The 19937-nt window shown below is 37.8% G+C and overlaps 1 protein-coding gene across 9 annotated transcripts in view; it reads right to left on the reverse strand.

The window, feature by feature from the left end:
* The window catches only part of RGS7 (regulator of G protein signaling 7), a 260311-nt gene that overhangs the window by 75366 nt on the left and 165008 nt on the right, over window positions 1-19937 (reverse strand). For all 9 annotated transcript variants that reach the window (XM_027453802.3, XM_027453801.3, XM_027453796.3 and 6 more), the window contains 2 exons: window positions 14845-14951; window positions 4189-4240 (listed from right to left, as the gene is read on the reverse strand). In XM_027453802.3, coding sequence (XP_027309603.1) covers window positions 4189-4240; window positions 14845-14951 — 159 coding nt within the window. The remainder of the gene's footprint in view (window positions 1-4188; window positions 4241-14844; window positions 14952-19937) is intronic.

A 19937-nucleotide genomic window follows, 5' to 3' on the forward strand; every position in this document is an offset into this window, starting at 1 on the left:
CACAAAAATTACAAGGCTGAAACAGCACCTTCTTGCAACTATATTTGCAACTATATAACTATATATAATTGACTGTTGTGTTCTAGTGGTCCAAAACTCTTTTACATTTTAAATGGTCATGGCACTTTCAAAATCTTATTCTGACTCTCCTTTGAACTTTTTTTTTTTTAATGTATAGTCAAGTGTAAGAAAAGGACTGTATATTACTACACTTTTGAATCTAAATAGCAGCAAAAGCAGGCTAGAGAAATAATAAATAAAAGTTACAGATTCTCCTTCCCATCTGAAGAACCTGCACATCTGAAATTCTTGTAATTCTTTTACATTGTCTTAAATATGTCCCTTTGTTTGCTTAGGCTTAAGCCTGAGATTTTCAAACTCAAAAAACAATTTGCATTTTGTTGTGAATTAAGTTTTCCCCTAACCCCTCATATTTCTTAGTTATCTCATTCAAACAAGAGAACAGTAAGAATGCAAACTCATCAAATTTGCAGCAGTTGTGTTTCACTACACGTCTAAGAGATTTGGACTAATCCCATGAGAGCTGAGGCCATATGTATATGGAATAATAATTTCATATGTGATATTATATTTACCCATTCTTAGATTAAATGGATTTTAAAAGCACCCATATTATGCCTTAATTATACCTTAATAAAATTAACTGTTTTTAATCTGCTAGAGCAAAAATATGTTAGTAAAAAAATTATATCTACAAGAAAAGAAAAATGATTATAGGTAGATAGCATGCACAGCTTCATTCATTTCCAGAGCCTGTTTTTTGAACTGAAATCGAATTCTATATGTTACAAAACCAAATTTTAATTCAGGAACATGGCTTAACAAACAGGAAATGCAAAGTGACTTGAACTACACCAGACTTAAAAAATCAACAAATAATAATAATAAAAAAGAGAAACGTGCATATTTTTATTAATAAAATCTCACTGAATCCAATGGGGTTCTGCACAGAACAACGTGTCTTGTATGGGTGGACTTCAAGGTATAAAGCATTAAAATGGTTCTTCAATAGACAGAATCAAAGAACCCAACTTTTTAAAAAATATTTGTAATTTGAGACATCTATCCTGATATATTTTATGGCAAGATTTTCAAGGGAAGGAAAAGGAGATTTTCCACAGTTTGTAACATTTCTTAGTAGCCTCAGAATGACCATCTGATCACTGTTTACATAGCTAAAATCATAGCCAAAGGCTATACAATTTCATGTTGATGTACAGTAAGTTAGTCCAAGCTCTATTTTTGTCACCAAGACACAGTGCTGCACTATGGCTTAGTTATGAGAAGTAGCCTGAAGTTTCTTGAAATTATGGAAGATTCTTTTGTTTTTGTTTTTGTTTTGTTTTGTGTTTTGTGTTTTTTGTTTTCTTTACATTTTTCTAAGATTTTTTTTTTTAATGAAAATATGTAATATTAAAGTCTAATATGGGTCAACAAATGATATTTTAGAGAAGATACTAACTTATTTTACAAAGATATATGGATATTTCCTTTTCAGTTAGCTCTGGTAATTGCAGTACCTCAAGATCATTTAATTTCTAGTTTGATTATTTTTCTGGCTATATTCTGCATTCTGGACAGTAGCCCAGCCATGCTTGAGTAATGATAAATGGTTGAGTGTAATTTTTAAATTAAAATAAAATTTTAGTGTGTTTTCAAAGACTTGTAAAATTAGGTCAATGGCAAAGAAGTGGTTTGCTTTGTTATTAGCTTTGATAAAGAAATATTACAGAGAAAGCCTATTGCTTGCTTGCTTGCTTGTGAGACTCCTAATGCCTGCCAGTCATTTGTTTTAGGAGGTAGAGATTCAAGCTTGTTCTGAATATGTCCATTTAAACTGAAGCACAGCATAGTACAATAACACATGACAAGCACTAAAGGCAATTATGTATCTGTAATAGCATAAATTCTATTTATTATACTTTCTAGTAAGTAACAATTACTGAGAAAATCTGCAGAACCTTTTTGGAGTGTGTTTGGGATGGAATTTAATATCATCAAATTCAATCCTACTTTAGATTTACTTTGGATTTTTGAGTATTATATATTTGAGTTTTCTTTACTGTTGTGATGACCATTTGTTTACAACAGATACGTGATCCTTTTTGCAAGAAGCTTATTTAGTTCCCTTGTCTTCCTTCTGTTTGTATGCAGAGAAAGCTATCAGAAAAAAAAAATAAAAAATCCTCAGGCCACAAGGCAAAGGCTAATTTCTGGGACTGGGAAGAGGCTAACCCAATAAGAATACTATTGAAAAGTTATCATAAAAAATTACTTTCCTGTGAATGCTCTAGCCTTAGCCAATTCTGGCAACTCACAGCTGCCTTAAGTAGATCTAGTGTAGTCTGTAGGTAGGTTACTTATTGGCTCTTGATTCCAAAGGAGAAATGACATGGCAGGGTTGAGATTTTCCCTTCCTTCACCCAACTGCAACAGAAGAACTTAAATTCACCAACTGGAACATATTTTACAGGTCTTATATTAAATCTCAAAAGCTCTCAAGCAAGTACTGCTCAACAAAGGGAAGAATCTGATAGCAAATTAAATTTTGTTTCTGGTATGAAAAAACTGCATAGATTATTTAAGAATTCTGTTCACTGACTGATATTATGTATATAATACAATATACCGACATATGTATATAATTCATTGCCCAAGCCAGTGACTAGCTGTTACTAGAAAGCTATCGTTTCTCTTAATTTAGATTAAAGGATATGAATAGAAACTTTCTCAGCCTGATCTCAAGTTCAGACCTGTTAAGTGCATGCTTATTTATTAAAATTCTCCCAGTAACGTCATACACACTAGAGCTGAACAACTCAATGTCTCTTAAAACCACAGCAAATTATTTTCTGATCTTTAACGTATTAGAAGACTATACTGAAGTGTCCCTTTGAGGAAAGCAAATAATACTTTCAAGGAAAGAAAAAAAAAATTGCAATAAGTGGTAAATCAAGCATGTCTCCTTCAGAGATTATTTCCCTTGGATGGAGTGGCTAATCACTCAGATGCAGTTTGAGTGAATCTTTTCTCCTTTGTAGCTTTTGATAACTACTTGCTGGACATCTTTGCTTATCATCATGTTATAAGAAGAATGAACATTTTTCTCATTCTACAGAATGAGGCACTCTGCAAACTTTACGTTGAAGGCACTCATCTCTGCTGAGAGTCTCAGCATGAAATTGTGTTTTTATTTTTAGCAACGTATTTGAAATCAAACTAAGTCAGCTCCAAAAAAGCAAGACATGTCCATTGGAACCATCCACCCTTACACTGATCCCTGCAGTCTTCAGCTTCCAAGAGCTGAGATTGAATCCTTATTACAAGTGAATACCAACCTAAATTTCCAAAAGGCAGCAGACACTCCAGATTTTATTTTTTGTAAAGATAAGCTATCATGCACATGCCCTAAATAAGTGACCTGGTCTTCAGATGATCTGAGTACTTACAGTCTGCACTAGAATGGAGACAGCTCACAGATAATTCATTTTCTTGAAAAATTAGGTCACTGTCTGCTGTACAGAAGCATCTAATTTTAGTTACCATTTTTGAAAAGCTTAGCCTAAGGCTTTTTGCAATACTTTAATACCTATTATGTTTAGAATTTCCAAAGTATACATAATTAATTATAATGTATAAATTGTGAATAGAAATCCACAAAACAGGGAAATAAATAAGGTATTTTCTAATACAGTTCATATTGGAACCATATTAGTTTTCATAACAAATACTTTTTTTTTTTTTTTTTTCCTGTTTGTCAGAAATAAGAGATCTAAACTAGTTACATCTTTGGGTCTGAATCTGAGAATAACTATTGCACAGCTATCAATAAAATGTCCTCTGCTTCCCTGAGATTTTGTCACTGTAAATGATTACACTTTCTGAAGGAAACATCAAATATAAATGGCAAGTTAGGTTTTGGTGCCCTTTGAGGCTTCTTTTTTTTTTTTTTTTTTCTCAGAATAATACCAAATCTGACTCCCACTTTAATAAACTTTGAAAAAGGTAACAACAGACTTCTTTCAATATCAGCAATTTCTGCATAGGAATTACATGACATTAATTATGTTTTTAATAGTGGGATGATTAAACAAGACAGATTACAATGATGTGTTCATTCATATAATACATAATCCCGAGAGAAATAGGAAAGATTTCCACACTGACCATAGTCTGTGTTTTCCGGCTCCCAACAATTTGATGGCCAAAAATAGGGTGTCTATAGACAAAAAAAAAAAAAAAAAAAAAAAAAAAGTAGGGAACTTAAGTTAGACAATGCAAGCATTACACAGTTCTTGGGTTGATACTGTTTTTCAAAATCAATTTACATTTTTGGTAGATCTATTATATTGTTAACTTGAAATAGGCATCAAAACAGAAAATTATACACTCCGTTATTGTACTAGTGTCAGAATGGCATTGAAGAAGAAGAACAAAGTGTTCTTCTTATTTTTAAAAGTAAGGGAACAAAAAAAAACAAGTTTAGGTACTGAGGTTCTTTTTCATCTTCCCTAGCAACACACCTCTCACATGACCTGAAGAATCAGTTTTAGAAGGTGAAAAAATGGAACATATTTTGGGATACATTCAGTTCTTGATTTTGAAGAGTTTTCATCAGGGTATATTACTATTCAATACACTTTTCTATGAGTTATTTGTTTAAAAATGCCAATAAACACATCCTATTTTCACAAAGTTATCAAAGTTGTTTTCATCTGTGGAAACCTATATTTTTCCTAATTATTTATCAAGTGTCATTTTAAATATGGTATCTGAATTGAAAGCCAAGAAAACATCAACAAGTATTTCAATGCTATGTTTATTAAAAGAGTGTGAAATGCATTGTTAAAATATTTCCCATGTACCGAATAAAGAATATGAGACAGTCTAGCCATTTTTCACACCAATAACTTCCTTTTTAACATACTAACTTTCTTGCAAAAATCTAAGGGTTATATTATTTTATGCATAGTGCATTCATATAAATACAAACACACAAAAAAATTATATACCATTTGAGAAGTTCAATTAATCTAATTAAACATGTGGACCGGTCTGTGCAGTATTTCAAACCACAGGTACCTCTTTAGGTAAACCTTCTGTTTTACTCTCTCTTTCCTATTGTTTTTTCTCAAAACATCTTCCAGGTGCACAAATGGAAACTTCTCTTGCTGCTCACTTCCCTCAGAATTGTTTTAATGTTGATATAGAAGTCAAGAGGACTGAATGGTGACACATTCACACCTACTGTTAGGTTAAACATGTATTGTGAAAAATCTATCTCTATTGTAACAATGACCTATCAACACAAACAGCTGCAATTTAGGACTTGCTACATACTATGCTACAACAATGAGCTAAGAGGTTAAAGATAAATATTAGAAATAGAAATAGAAATAGAGAAATGGAAAGGGAAGAGGAAGGAAAATAAAATAGTAAAATAAAATCACAAGTAAACTTCAAAGGCTGAGATAAGTTTCTTGTCAGTTGTTTCTTGCTTTGTAATGGAAGGCTAATAAGTCATTCTTCCTACCATCTGTTCTTTCACCATGCCACAAAAATCAGTGACCTGTATAAGCACAGAGGTAAACAGAAAGCAAACTCCTAAACAATAAATAGTAGTACTCAACAAATGCCAAAGAAGCAAGAAACTAAACTAAACTAAACTAAACTAAACTAAACTAAACTAAAGTAACCATGCCAGTCATATAAAGCACAAAGTTACTATCATTTAAGTTTTCAGAGCTGGGGGGGAAGAGCTGTCCTTCCTTAGGGGCTTAAAGTGCATCTTTAAAGAGGCCCAAGAAGGAAAACATAACTACATCACTGTCCTGCTAACAGTAATCTTAACCACTGTTTACATGGGTTCAAGCTGAGCTTATTGAAGAAGAATCCAATGAGGGGGGATACCAAATATACTATATGCACTCAAGCAGGTCCTAAACTGAAACTGGCTGGGGCTCAGATGTTGCTTGTGGGGGAGTAGCAGCTATGGTAGAGGATGTCTGGAGAAAGGTACAGGGGGAGAGCCTTTTCAGAAGTAGAAAGGCAGAGTTCTTATGGTTGTGGGAATACTTGCAAAATTCCTCATAAACACTTCAAATTTCTCTTGAGAAATAAGATATACTCCTACCCTGATTAAATTTGAAAAATTAATTCTGTCTTGTGATTTTGAGCCAATGCCAAAAGAAGATCTCTTGGCAGAGAAGGTCTTCTCAGGCAGAGAAAGTCTCTTGGGAAGAAAGTAAACTAAGGGATGAAGAGATGGAAGGGAGATCACAGTTATTGAAAGAGCCGTATTAAATGTTAAATTACCTTTAGAGGAAAAGCATAATGACAGACTGGTAAAACCTCACTGGCAATTTCCAATCAACTAAACTCAGAAAGAGATCAGGCAAAAAGCACAAATGAATAAGTATGCTACTAAGTCTAAGCATCTCCGCACCACCATCCCTCTGGAGATAAAAGCAGGGGAGTAAAAACAGAACATGAGTTTTAATTAGCAAAGTACATAAGCCGTAATAAAAGGTTTCATAACGTGTTACAAGATAAACCAAAAGAGAAAATCCATCAGAAAGAAAACCTTATAACATGGGAAAGGGTTTCAAGTAACATTATAGATAAGTACAGATGATTATTAGATGTCTTCCTTATTTGAGTCTCTGAAAGGAGGGAGACTGTGAAAGATAAGGGTCTTTCTGTCATGGAATAGCAGGCAGGCATGAGCTCTCCTTACTGAGGCTCTGACCTGGGCAGGCACAAGCTGCATTCCAGCTGCAAGCTGTGGCCCTACCTGCATGGTGCTCAGATGCATTTAATGGGACCTGCTGAGAAGTGTAACTCAACAGCTCAGACACTGCAATGTGGCTGGGGCTGGCATCCAGCCAGCTCCCAGTGGGAACAAGTTCAAGTCTGCTTGCAATCAGCTCCGTGAACATGCCCAAAATTAATTTTGACATGAAGATAAGACTACAGAGCAAAGTACAGGAAAAAAAAAAAGAGAGAGAGAGAGAGAGAGAGAGAGAGAGAGAGAGAAATATTTATATGAGGTCAGAACATTTAAATTAGAGGCCTGATAAAATACACCACAGAATGCTTAAGGAAAGCTGTGCATTTTCATGCAGGTTAACTGTGGGTTCGTTTGTAGAAAACAAAAACCAAGCCAAATAAACAAAACAACTCCTGATTCTGCAGCACTGAGATGCATGTATGTGTGTGTTATAAGGGGAAAATTGTTCTAATACTTCTTTCCCTTCTATCTCTAATTCTATAATAGCTATGGAGAACCAGTAAGAGTTATCAAAAATACTGGATTATCTGCATGATATTTGAAAGGGCTGCAAGTTATCTGAAGGGTAAGTTATGCCTGGGGGAAAAAAAAAAAAAAAGTCATTTAAATTACCTCTGAAACATGAGCAGTTATTAAGAAAAGAAAAGAAAAAGAAAAAGAAAAAGAAAAAGAAAAGAAAAGAAAAGAAAAGAAAAGAAAAGAAAAGAAAAGAAAAGAAAAGAAAAGAAAAGAAAAGAAAAGAAAAGAAAAGAAAAGAAAAGAAAAGAAAAGAAAAGAAAAGAAAAAAGAAAAGAACACACAGAAGGCAGATGAGTCTCACAAAACTAGAAAAAAAGGAAAGATCTACCTCTTGCAGAATGGGGACAAATGCTGAAATTTTCTGGATTCTTTCTGGATTCTTTCTAGATCTAACTTCTAGATTGAACAATTGTCATACAATATGCATTTGTGAATCCCCAAAAGCTAAATGTAGAACGTACCTTTATTTCTTAAGAACATATTAGGTCTCTGATGGTGTTAAGCCCTTATTACATGAGAAATAAACCATAGATGAAATGTACTTTAACCAAAGCAAAGTACCATATTGCTTTCTTACTAGTAAATAAAGAATTATGGTATCACAATTAGACAGGTGTTCAAAAGCATCTACAGCTGCTGATGAAGTTGTATGCAGAGAGAAGGCTACCGTTATTTACGTTATTTCCTGCTTTCAAAGCAGGAAATGGCATTGGTGGGTGCAGAGACAAGAGAAATTCTCCTGAGGCCAGGCACAAAAAATTAGGGTAAGGGACAGGAGTAAACTTAAACAAAAGGAAAATAAATAATATATAAATAAATAAATAAAGGAGGAGAACAAAACAAAACAAAACAAAACAAAAAACAGACACCAGTAATTAAACATGACAAAAAATCAGATCCTATTAAAGGATTTTTGCAGTGCCATGATTCTACACAAAAATCCATCAATGACAAACTTGTGTGTAGTTGAAATGACTGATGTTTTCCCAAGGGTGTATTCTACATTTTCTTGCTTAATTGTTTGGTATTAACAGTCATAAAGTTCTGGTTTTAATCTACCTCACCATGTGTCACACACACTGGATAAAGTGGAATACTTGATAAATTATAGCAATAGAAGTAAATCTCCTGGCTGAGAAAAGACCAGGGGAGAAACCTCATCACAAGACTCACACAATAATACAATTCAGTTATTAGAAGGATACATTCTGTTTTCAGGGAGACATGTTCCCAGGAGCTGGCTAGGTTCTGTCATGTACCAAGCAGCCTCTTGATGCCTTCGCTCTCCAGGAGTCCATTCTGAAAGCAGCCTCCTTCTTCCCAGTTGCAGTACCCCTCAGCTCCAGTGCTGCACAGGCTCCTGCCTGCCTGCACAGAGATTTGTAGTGCCAAGCACTGCCATCAGGCAAGCTAACAGTGACCTTACACAAGGTGACAGACAGAAATCCATGGAATCTTTTACTCCAAAACCCCAATTTTCCTGATGATGAAGTCTGGAGTATTTCTTTGACTTTGGAGTATTTCTTACATATTTTACAAGACTCATGTGCCACAAAATACGTGGCTGCCTCTCCCAGTTCTATAATGTGAGTGCTGAGTTCACATCTTTTCTCTTCTGTTCCAAAAGTCTCCACACAATTTCACAGTCAAGATATTTAATAATCCCTCTGAAGAATTTGCTGGAGAGGTTATCCATGAAGACTGTGGAACAAAGGATTTATCTTGTTCAACAAGGAAAGATTAGGAAGTAAGAAAAGACCAATAATAAGACCCCAGGTCTCAAGGAATGAGTTTAGGAATGAGTACAGGAAGAGTGTGCAAGTGAGAAAGCTGGATCATCTTGTCTGATTAAAACACTCTCACAGCAATACAAGGAGGCTCTGCCCATGTAAATAAACTCTATACCTGACAATGTTACTGAAGCTTGGTTTAACTACTTCTTAAAATTTATATATCCAGAGTACACTGTAGAATTATTATAACATCCCTTACAGTATCCCTACAGTATTCCTACAATACAAACAATATACAACTATCTGCCTTATTTCATGATCTAGAAACCCTGCGTAGGTAATGATTGTTCCTAGGAGAGTTTCAGGCATGGTATAAAATGTTGTAACTCAACACAACTTTTTTCTAAGACAAGATAAGAAAATATGAAGTTTTGTGAAATGTAGAAAACCTGAATGAATTTTACTTTTCCTCAGAAGAACATGAAGCAGTTCATCAAGAACAAGTATTAAAGAGGGAATATCTGTCATTTTGCCATGACATTCCACTTATAGCTGGAAGGAAGGTGGGTGGTAGGAAGGTCTACGGAAAGTCAAGCACTGTTTATCAGCCGAGGCAGAAATAACGTTGCCGGATTTTATCAGTATGCACTGATAAGGCACTTTGTTTAACTGCATCTGCAATTTGAATAAGCAGCCAGTACAAGTCAGCAGCTAGAGAAATAAGGCTTACCTAGCATGGCATGTCCTATCGTGGAACCACTTAAGTACTTGGAACAGAACAGGCTGTCACAAGGTTAATTATGACCATTGACAACACTGGTTTTGAACTCACAAATGCATACTGTTTCTCTTGAATTATAGACGTATTGTTAACCAATGCTAACCACAGAAATCCATAAACCTTCTTTTAATAAAGTCACATGAATCAAAATCCTGCAAAATAGCCCCTACTCCACACTAAACAAATTGTGAGCAGCGGCTGCTATGTATGGTGAGAGATCCTGTGGTAAAACAAATAGATCTGTTTTGGCTCTACCATTAAATTAATCAATAATAATATCTGAGCTTATGAAATAGCCACATGTAAAAATCAGCCTATCAGCTTTTATAAAACATGATTAACTTCTATGTATAACTGCATTACTGAAGAGGGAAATCATTAACCATCTTTCAGCTACCCTTGGTTGATATTAATAAGAAAAGAATTGTTTCTGAAGCTGCTCCACTCCGTAAAATCTTTTAAAATCCAATTACTGGAATGGGGGAGGAATATTCAAATCACACATAAACCTTTCTTTGCATATTACTGCAGTTCTCACAGGCACCAGGGAGTCTTTACAAACTGCAGAAATCAAGCATTTCCTAAAAATAAGTTATACATGACCTTAAATGCCTTGTATGATGGATGGCAGAATTCACAGACATTCAGCTTTACATTCACTGCAGTTGATGCAAAAATCTTCTGGTAAAGGAGAAGATTAAGAACACTGGTCTAGTAATATCAAGCCCATACAGAAAGGACACCCACAAGTAGTGCTCCACTGTTACCCCGAAATAATTAAAAAATAAGTTGAGGAAGTTGGAAACAATGAAGATTTGGGATCTGTGACTGTTTACTTCCATATTGGAAAGGGGATGAGTGTGGAAGGCAGTGAGGTGAAAGTGTGTATGAGCAGAGAATTTAAAAACAAAAAAGGGCACTGTTAAAACAGTCAGGAAAACACATGGTTTTGAAATGTTTTCCCTCATTAGAACCTAAACTGCATCTGCATATACTGTGCATGAGCTGAAGAGATAATTAATTAGTCCTTGTTTCTGCAATTTCCAAATAAAATCAGCCAAATGCTGGGTGAGATAACCTGCTTCTTTTTTATGCAAAAACCTATGTTCCAATAAAATCCTTCCCTCAAGACACAGTAGATGATCCAGCAAAGCTGTGGATGATAGCTGGAGAGCTGTGATATTCAAACACTCCCTCAGGGTTCAAAATGGAGACTTCACAGAGACTCAAGACTGATCCAAGGAATGGTTAGCTGACCAGGGAGACTCAAAGTGATGTTGGAAGTAATGTAATTCCCCCTAACACAGAAGGATCCACTAGAATTCTTGCTCTATTATTTTTCAGCAAAGATGTTAAAAGATCCCTATAGTGATTGCTACATATTTTTATTTCCACTTCAGGTATAGGAAAAACAAGACCAGAATGTCATTCTGGTTAAATGCATTCATCCAGAAAGCATTCCCAGTGGAAGAACAGAAGATACCACAGATGAAATCACCTTGCCAAAACCATGAGTTTTGCTGCTAACTTCACCAGACTTATGTTTTCACAACAAGAAATTTTGTTCCCATTTCCATAATTTTTCTCAGCTATGTGTGCCTTCCAACTTAAAAGTCATAAAACAACAGAACTTAAACTTCACCTCTGAAAATTAGCTTACTTTAAATGGCAAGTTGATCTCACTAAAAAAAATAAAAAATAAATAAATAAAAAAAATAGAATGTGATTATCACGTCTCCTGGTATCCTAGTTTCAAGTATCCTAGGAGTTTGTTTAAAGACAGAAGTTGTTAGAAAACACTATTTTCCACAAAGAATGTTGAGAAGCCTGGGATGAATGTGTAATTTGTAGAAGAAATCACTATTCTTTTCCTGGGAGGCTACTACAGATGTTTAGCAGATGAAAGGTTAAATCAGGCATTCCTCACCAGGTCAGCCATACTATCACCTATGAGGATATGAATGAAAGGCACTTCTGTGAGTAATGCCTGGCTCCAGGAAGATCTTTCCAAGGTTCATCTTGCTTTTCTTATTTGGGCCCCTCATATGTCTGTGCCTATGGGTAGAGGAGGGTGGGTAGTATGTGTTCATCTCCTTCTTAAACCCAGGGCTTAAATTACCAGGCAAAGGCAATGTGGCTGTTTAGGATGGATCAGAAAATATCATTAATCACTAACCCTATGTTTCTGCTTTGCTTTGTTAAGACTAGCAATAAATCACCTTTCTGAGTAAGGAATGCAATATTTAGATCCACCCCCTTTTGAATTAAATTGTTATTGCAGAAACGGACCTACTTACACCCAAATAAGTCAAATAACGATCAAGGGTTTATTTATTTGTTTATTTATTTTTAAAGCCACCTTATTTAAAAAAGCAGTTACAACTACAATTTTACATCCCTCCTGATGGCAACAGTAATAACTGAAAAAGCATAATTTTGCCTGTAAAAAGGCATTTGTGCAAAGGAAGCACAATCTCCACTGCTTTTAGCTATTTCTATACAACAGCATCTTGTTTAAAACAAACTTGAAGCAATTTTACTGTAAGGAGGGAATGCGTCATCCTTTGGAACATGAAAAAATGGAGAACATTATTGTAGCTAGCTTGTTTTTTGTAGGTCAGATCTTTGTATTGTAGGTAAAGATTTCTCTGCAGGGATGGCCTCTGAACTTTTCTGTTCTGGCAGGTGCACTGTTTTCTCTTTCTATTAAAATATCTAGATATATGTGAATATTGTCCATTACTCAGGGGGTCTTGTTTCTGAAGCCTCTGAACAACTATTCTAGAGCAACATTCACACATTTACAGTTAAACCTTTCTTCCCTATTGGGTATGTTATCTTCACCTTCCAACTTAACAGCGTCAGTAACAGATTTTATATTAGTCTTATTTTGGTACAGAATATGGTATTTTAATGACAAACCTGGCTGGTACAGCACCAGTTAACAGTATGACACCACTATAAATTGTTTTCTTATGGCATACATCAACAGCTAAAATTACATTGTTTTACCATTGTTAGCATAGTAATAGCAAGGCAACAGCTATGCAATTCCACGGAGCAGCAAACTGTCAAAGTACTGCAGGTATATAACAAGCAACACTTGATGAAAGTATCTTATTTCGTATGCATATGTAAAATAGGTGCTAAATCTTTAACTTACATAAATCAAATGACACCATTTCACACTCTAACCCTAAGTAAACCTTCATGTCCAAACATAGGCTATAAACGTCTCTGAGGAAAGCCTGTGACAGGGTGGGTTGCTCAGCTGTTTACTGTGGAGTTAATTCTCATCTATACTTTGCTTCAGAAGAATAATCATGCTAGCAGGGGTGCTGGTTTCCTATGTTTGAGATAGCATCAGGCCAGTAGCAGTGCAGAAGTCAATGACCAGCACCCCTAAAAGTATGTCCTATTCTCTACAAAAGGAACTTCTCAGCAGTAAGCCCCTTCACCTGTGTGCCATCCTTTCTCGTTTATACTGAACACTAAGGAGGATGAAACACCATGGGAGGGAAAATTTTTCCTTCAGATCCACTCTCCAGGATCAAAGGTGGCTGGGGAAGAAGGTCTGGAGTGACTTCTTTTTGTATACCCATACACAGATATTAACTGTCCTGCTGAAGAGCAGGGTTTTTAGCACTGTATGAAACACAAGATCTACACACAAATATATAGTGATACTGTAGGCATGTATCCAATAAACATTCTTTTTCCTACCAGAGTGTTCTGTAGATATTAGTTATAATCACTAAGTTTTGTTTTGTTTTCTTTTGATCTATGATGTTTTCTCTTCCTTTATGTGGATCTATAGAATAGAGCTCAAGCAAAAATACTGATGGAAGTATTGTACAGCAATTCATCTAATACAACATTTTAGACTATGTTTGATCTTTAATGTATCTCAGTTTTGTTCTGCATTTTAAAGATTATAATCTTAGTTTTATTTTATTCTTTTATGACTCTTTATTTAACTATTTTATTTTAAAACAAATCAAAGACTTAAATATATATAAAACAAAAGATTTTGTCTGATCAGATCAGAGCAGGCTTCCCAAACTATGGTATTCATATAATTAATTTCATAGTGAAGACCATCAGATCATTTCAAAGCAGCAAATATCTTGGAGCAGCTGTTGGTGATATCTGCCGTGACCACCGCTTAAGAGCAATACAGAGTACAACCACCCCTGTTGAAGGTGGCACATGGCACACAAAATCAATTGATTTCTACTCTAGGATATATAATCAGATAGTGTGCAGTAATATTTGTTTTGAGTCATAAGTGGTGTTGGTCTGTGAATTTCCAGCTTGCTATTCACTATTAGAAAATCAACACTTCAGTTCCCCAAGACCTTAGTTTGAAATCTAACGATAAAATACAACTACAAAGATATGTGAACAATATACATATAGGTAGATGTACATACATATACAATGAATGTTTCTTCCAGCTTGTTCTGAAGGCTCTGCATATGCTTGTGATATGCAATGGAACAGACATATCAACGTAGAAATGTGTTTGCACTTGTTCAAAGAACACACACTACTTTGTTATTAAAAGGAAATCCTCACATAAGAAAGAATATATGTATTACCTTTTATTTTTAACTTTTTTTATTATTATTATTTTAACATATGCTTAATAAGAAAAATACCTCCCCCTTTACAAATTAAGGCTATGTTAGGAATCAGAGTCAATAAGATCATTTGATTTCGTTTACTATACTTGCAAAATATTAGATGAATTTATTTCATGAGAGATACTTTCACGTTAAGCCTTATCATGCTTACCAAGGACATTTTTCCAGGGATCAAAATCATCTTAACAGAATTTATTGTCTTCATTTACTAAATAAAGCCTTTCTACATTTTTCACTTTAAGAGGAATTACCACCATTTACTAGGTTACAGAAGTATGGTTACAATTTGCTATAAACCTTTGTATAAAATGAGCCTCCATTTGTACAAGTCAAGAACATATTGAAAACACTTACCTGGAATCGATAAAAGGTGCCATCATCCTTTAATGTTAGAACATGGTCTGAGATTGGAAAAAAATAGCCATGTGCTGCCATCAGTGTTCCCAAATGCAGAGCTTCCACTGTTTGAAGAAGAAAAGAAAAGAAAGAGAAATTTAAAAATTTAAACAATTTATTTTAAGCAATTAAGTTTTCTTGTTCGGATTTACCCTACCTCCTGCAGATAGCCACTTGACTCTCATTCTAGAACCTTGCATCATGAAAGCACTGTCTTCTTTTGTGTAATATAATGATACAATTAAAATGTTTACTGTCCTTAATGAACAGCTATTAGATGTCCCATATGTAGCTGCATTTCCACTACTTACATCAGCATTATCAGGTGGCTTCTGTGATGTTCACACATTTGTTTTGAAGGTGAAAACAGATAAAAATGTTATCCTCATGGTATAACCTGCTTTTCCTCTTCAGAAGAGTTTCAGATTACATCACATTAAGACAGTTGAATCTAAATGTATAATAATATGTCCCAACTGTATAAGTTCACTAGCTTTATCAGAACTATAGTTAAGGACAGATTTCCTTACAAGTTTCTCATTACTGGGAAAATAAAGGAAGACAGAATGGTTGCGGTTGGAAGGAACCTCCGGAAGTCATCTGGTCCTAGCCTTGCTCAAGCAGAGCCACTTAGAGCAAGCTGCCCAGGACCATGTACAGTCAGGTTTTGCACACCTCCAAAGAGGTAGACTCCATAACCTCTCAGGCAAGCTGTGTTAGTGCTCAATCACCCACACAGTAACAAAGTGCTTAGATGTTTAGATGGAAACTCCTGGGTTCCAGTTTTTGCCCATTGCCTCTTGTCCTGGCAGGCACTGAGGAACACTGGAAAAAGCCTGGCTCCATTTACTTTACACCCTCCCTTCAGGTATTTTTACCCATTGATGAGATAAGCCCTGCAGCTTTGTCTTCTTCAAGCTGAACAGTCACATCTCTCTCAGCTTCACGTCACAGGAGAGATGTTTCAGTCCCTTTATCATCTTTGTAGCCGCTCTTTGGACTTTTCCCAATGTGCCTTTTCCTATCTTGTACTAAGGAGCCAAGAACTGGACACCAGAGTTGAATACATTGAATTTACTGAGTTGGAAGGAAACCAAAAGGCCCATTGAGTCCAGCTTCTGGGTCCACACAAACCACCAAAAAATCAGACCAGATGCCTGAGAGAGTTGTCCAAATATTTCTTGAATTCCGACAGGCTTGGTGCTGTGACCACTGCCTTGGTTAGCCTGTTCCAGTGCCCAACCACCTTCTCAATGAAAGAACCTTTTACTGATATCCGACTCCTGTGTTGCAGCTTCATGACATTAATTCTATTCACTTTAATGAACAAAATCAAAATATGTAACAGACAGGATTATACACACTTGCATTTTCTGTCCCTGAAGTCTGTTACTCAATATTGTGATTATTTGGCTTACAACATCAGCAATTTATAGGAAGAGAATGATATTAGTTAGCTGTGCTCTTGCTGCAGTCCTACCAATTCTTCACCATGTTTGGTTTTTTTTTGTTTGTTTGTTTTTTTAAGTATGAATTTCATCAGTATTCCAGAAAATTCCTTCTTTCACACATTTTCTCACCTAGGGATGATCACTGGTATAAGAAATCCAGGAGGCAGAGTGGGGCATTTTCAAGCTACCCCAAACTCAGCAAGAATGTGAAAGGAGGAAGAGAGGGGGTCTGGAGAGTAGTTCATTGGGAGCACAAAACCCTAGCAGGGTTTATTCAATATCCAATAATCCCTGTGATATCTGTGTCTGGCAAAGTGTGTGGTCTCTTATTCCCATCCCTCTGTCAGAGCCATTATCTAAGAAAACACAATACCCTCTCTCTGGAAGTGAACTCTCTGACCTGCTATAAAATGCCACAATCCTGTTAACAAGCCTTTTTTCTAACTGCAAGTCTACAAGAAAACTCCCAAACTGAAGGAAGTCAGTTGACTCTCTCTCAGAACCTGGGATGTGTGTAAATTCATATCTGAACTTCATCCTAATTAGCCTAAGCCATATATTGTTAGTCATCTACTGCAAGCCACTAAAATCTATTATCCCTTGGATAAGACATTTAAGTCAACACATTCTGTAGTGAGTCACTGAGGTTCTCTTCATTTTGGTTTACTTTGTCTACTTTTTAATTTTATTAAGCTTTTCTTTCTTCTTCACACTGCAACTTATTGTCAATTTAAAAGCTTTGTTTTTTTGCAAGCATTATGCATCTTTGTGGAATGAGAGCAAAACCAAAAGAAAATATGTGTTGACTTCACGGAGATGTGGTGGGTCTACTCTCATGACTGGAGTGCTGCAATGACTGGCTATAAGCTCTTCAGAAGGGACACGCAGCACAGAAGGGATGGTGGTGTGGCTCTCTATATTAGAGAGTCTTTCGATGTTGTAGAACTTGAGGCTGGGAATGACAAGGTCAAGTCCCTTTGGGTTAGGATCAGCGGGGACAACAAGGCTAGCGTCCTGGTTGGGGTCTGTTACAGACCGCCAAACCAGGATGAGGAGACGGATGAGGACTTCTACAGGCAGCTGACAGAAGTTGCGAAATCTTCAGTGCTTGCTCTCGTGGGTGACTTCAACTTCCCTGACATATCCTGGAAGCACAACACAGCCCAGAGAAAGCAGTCTAGGAGGTTTCTGGAGAGCGTGGAAGATAGCTTCCTGACGCAGCTGATTAGTGAGCCTACCAGGGGTGGTGCCCCGCTAGACCTTCTCTTCACAAACAGAGAAGGACTGGTGGAGGATGTGATTGTCGGGAGCTGTCTTGGGCAGAGTGACCATGAAATGGTGGAGTTCTCTATTCTTGGAGAAGCCAGGAAGGGGACCAGTAAAAGCCCACTCTATTGGGCTTCCAGAGGGCTGACTTTGAGCTGCTCAGGACACTGGTTGGTAGAGTCCCTTGGGAGGCGGTTCTGAAGGGCAGAGGAGTCCAGGAAGGCTGGTCACTCTTCAAGAGGGAAATCTTAATGGCGCAAGAGCGGTCTGTCCCCACGTGCCCAAAAAGGAGCTGGCGGGGAAGAAGACCGGCCTGGCTGAACAGAGAACTGTGGCTTGAGCTTAGGAGAAAAAAGAGGGTTTATAATCTTTGGAAAAGTGGGCAGGCCACTAAGGAGGACTATAAGGATGTTGTGAGGCTGTGCAGGGAGAAAATTAGACAGGCCAAAGCTCATCTGGAGCTCAATCTGGCTACTGCTGTTAAAGATAACAAAAAATATTTTTATAGATACATCAACACAAAAAGGAGGACTAAGGAGAATCTCCATCCTTTACTGGATGCGGGGGGAAACTTAGTTACAAGAGATGAGGAAAAGGTGGAGGTGCTTAATGCCTTCTTCACCTCGGTCTTTAGCGGCAATACCGGTTGTTCCCTGGATACCCAGTACCCTGAGCTGGCGGAAGGGGATGGGGAGCAGGATGTGGCCCTCACTATCCATGAAGAAATGTTTGGCGACCTGGTACGGTACTTGGATGTGCGCAAGTCGATGGGGCTGGATGGGATCCACCCAAGGGTACTGAGAGAACTGGCAGAGGAGCTGGCCAAGCCCCTATCCATCATTTATCAGCAGTCCTGGCTATCGGGGGAGGTCCCAGTTGACTGGCGGCTAGCAAACGTGACGCCCATCTACAAGAAGGGCCAGAGGACTGAACCGGGAAACTACAGGCCTGTCAGTTTGACCTCAGTACCAGGGAAGCTCATGGAGCAGATCCTCTTGAGAGTCATCACGTGGCACTTGCAGGGCAAGCAGGCGATCAGGCCTAGTCAGCATGGGTTTATGAAAGGCAGGTCCTGCTTGACGAACCTGATCTCCTTCTATGACAAAGTGACGCGCTGGGTGGATGAGGGAAAGGCTGTGGATATGGTCTACCTTAACTTCAGCAAGGCTTTTTACACCCTTTCCCATGGCATTCTCCTCAAGAAACTGGCTGCTCTTGGCTTGGACTGGCGCACGCTTCGTTGGTTGGAAACTGGCTGGATAGCCGGGCCCAAAGAGTCGTGGTAAATGGAGTCAAGTCCAGTTGGAGGCCAGTCACTAGTGGCGTCCCCCAGGGCTCGGTGCTGGGGCCGGTCCTCTTTAATATCTTCATCAATGATCTGGACGAGGGCATTGAGTGCACCCTCAGTAAGTTTGCAGATGACACCAAGTTAGGTGTGTGTGTCGATCTGCTCGAGGGTAGGAAAGCTCTGCAGGAGGATCTGGATAGGCTGGACCAATGGGCTGAGGTCAAATGCATGAAGTTCAACAAGGCCAAGTGCCGGGTCCTCCACCTGGGGCGCAATAACCCCAAGCAGAGCTACAGGCTGGGAGATGAGTGGTTGGAGAGCTGCCAGGCAGAGAAGGACCTGGGAGTGATGGTGGACAGTCAGCTGAATATGAGCCAGCAGTGTGCTCAGGTGGCCAAGAAGCCCAACGGCATCCTGGCTTGTATCAGAAACAGTGTGACCAGCAGGGCTAGGGAGGTGATCGTCCCCCTGTACTCGGCTCTGGTGAGGCCACACCTCAAGTACTGTGTTCAGTTTTGGGCCCCTCGCTACAAGAAGGACATCGAGGTGCTTGAGCGGGTCCAGAGAAGGGCGACGAAGCTGGTGAGGGGTCTGGAGAACAAGTCTTACGAGGAGCGGCTGAGGGAGCTGGGCTTGTTCAGCCTGGAGAAGAGGAGGCTCAGGGGTGACTTTATTGCTTTCTACAGATACCTTAAAGGAGGCTGTAGCGAGGTGGGGGTTGGCCTGTTCTCCCACGTGCCTGGTGACAGGACAAGGGGGAATGGGCTTAAGTTGTTCCAGGGGTGTTTTAGGTTGGATGTTATGAAGAACTTCTTTACCGAGAGGGTTGTGAGGCATTGGAACGGGCTGCCCAGGGAAGTGGTGGAGTCACCATCCCTGGAAGTCTTTAAAAGACGTTTAGATGTAGAGCTTAGGGATATGGTTTAGTGGGGACTGTTAGTGTTAGGTCAGAGGTTGGACTTGATGATCTTGAGGTCTCTTCCAACCTAGAAATTCTGTGATTCTGTGATTCTGTGACTTTTTTTTTAGAGAAAAGACTTCTTGGA

Source organism: Anas platyrhynchos, chromosome 3 (genome assembly GCF_047663525.1).
Source record: "Anas platyrhynchos isolate ZD024472 breed Pekin duck chromosome 3, IASCAAS_PekinDuck_T2T, whole genome shotgun sequence".
NCBI classification, from domain to species: Eukaryota; Metazoa; Chordata; class Aves; order Anseriformes; family Anatidae; genus Anas; species Anas platyrhynchos.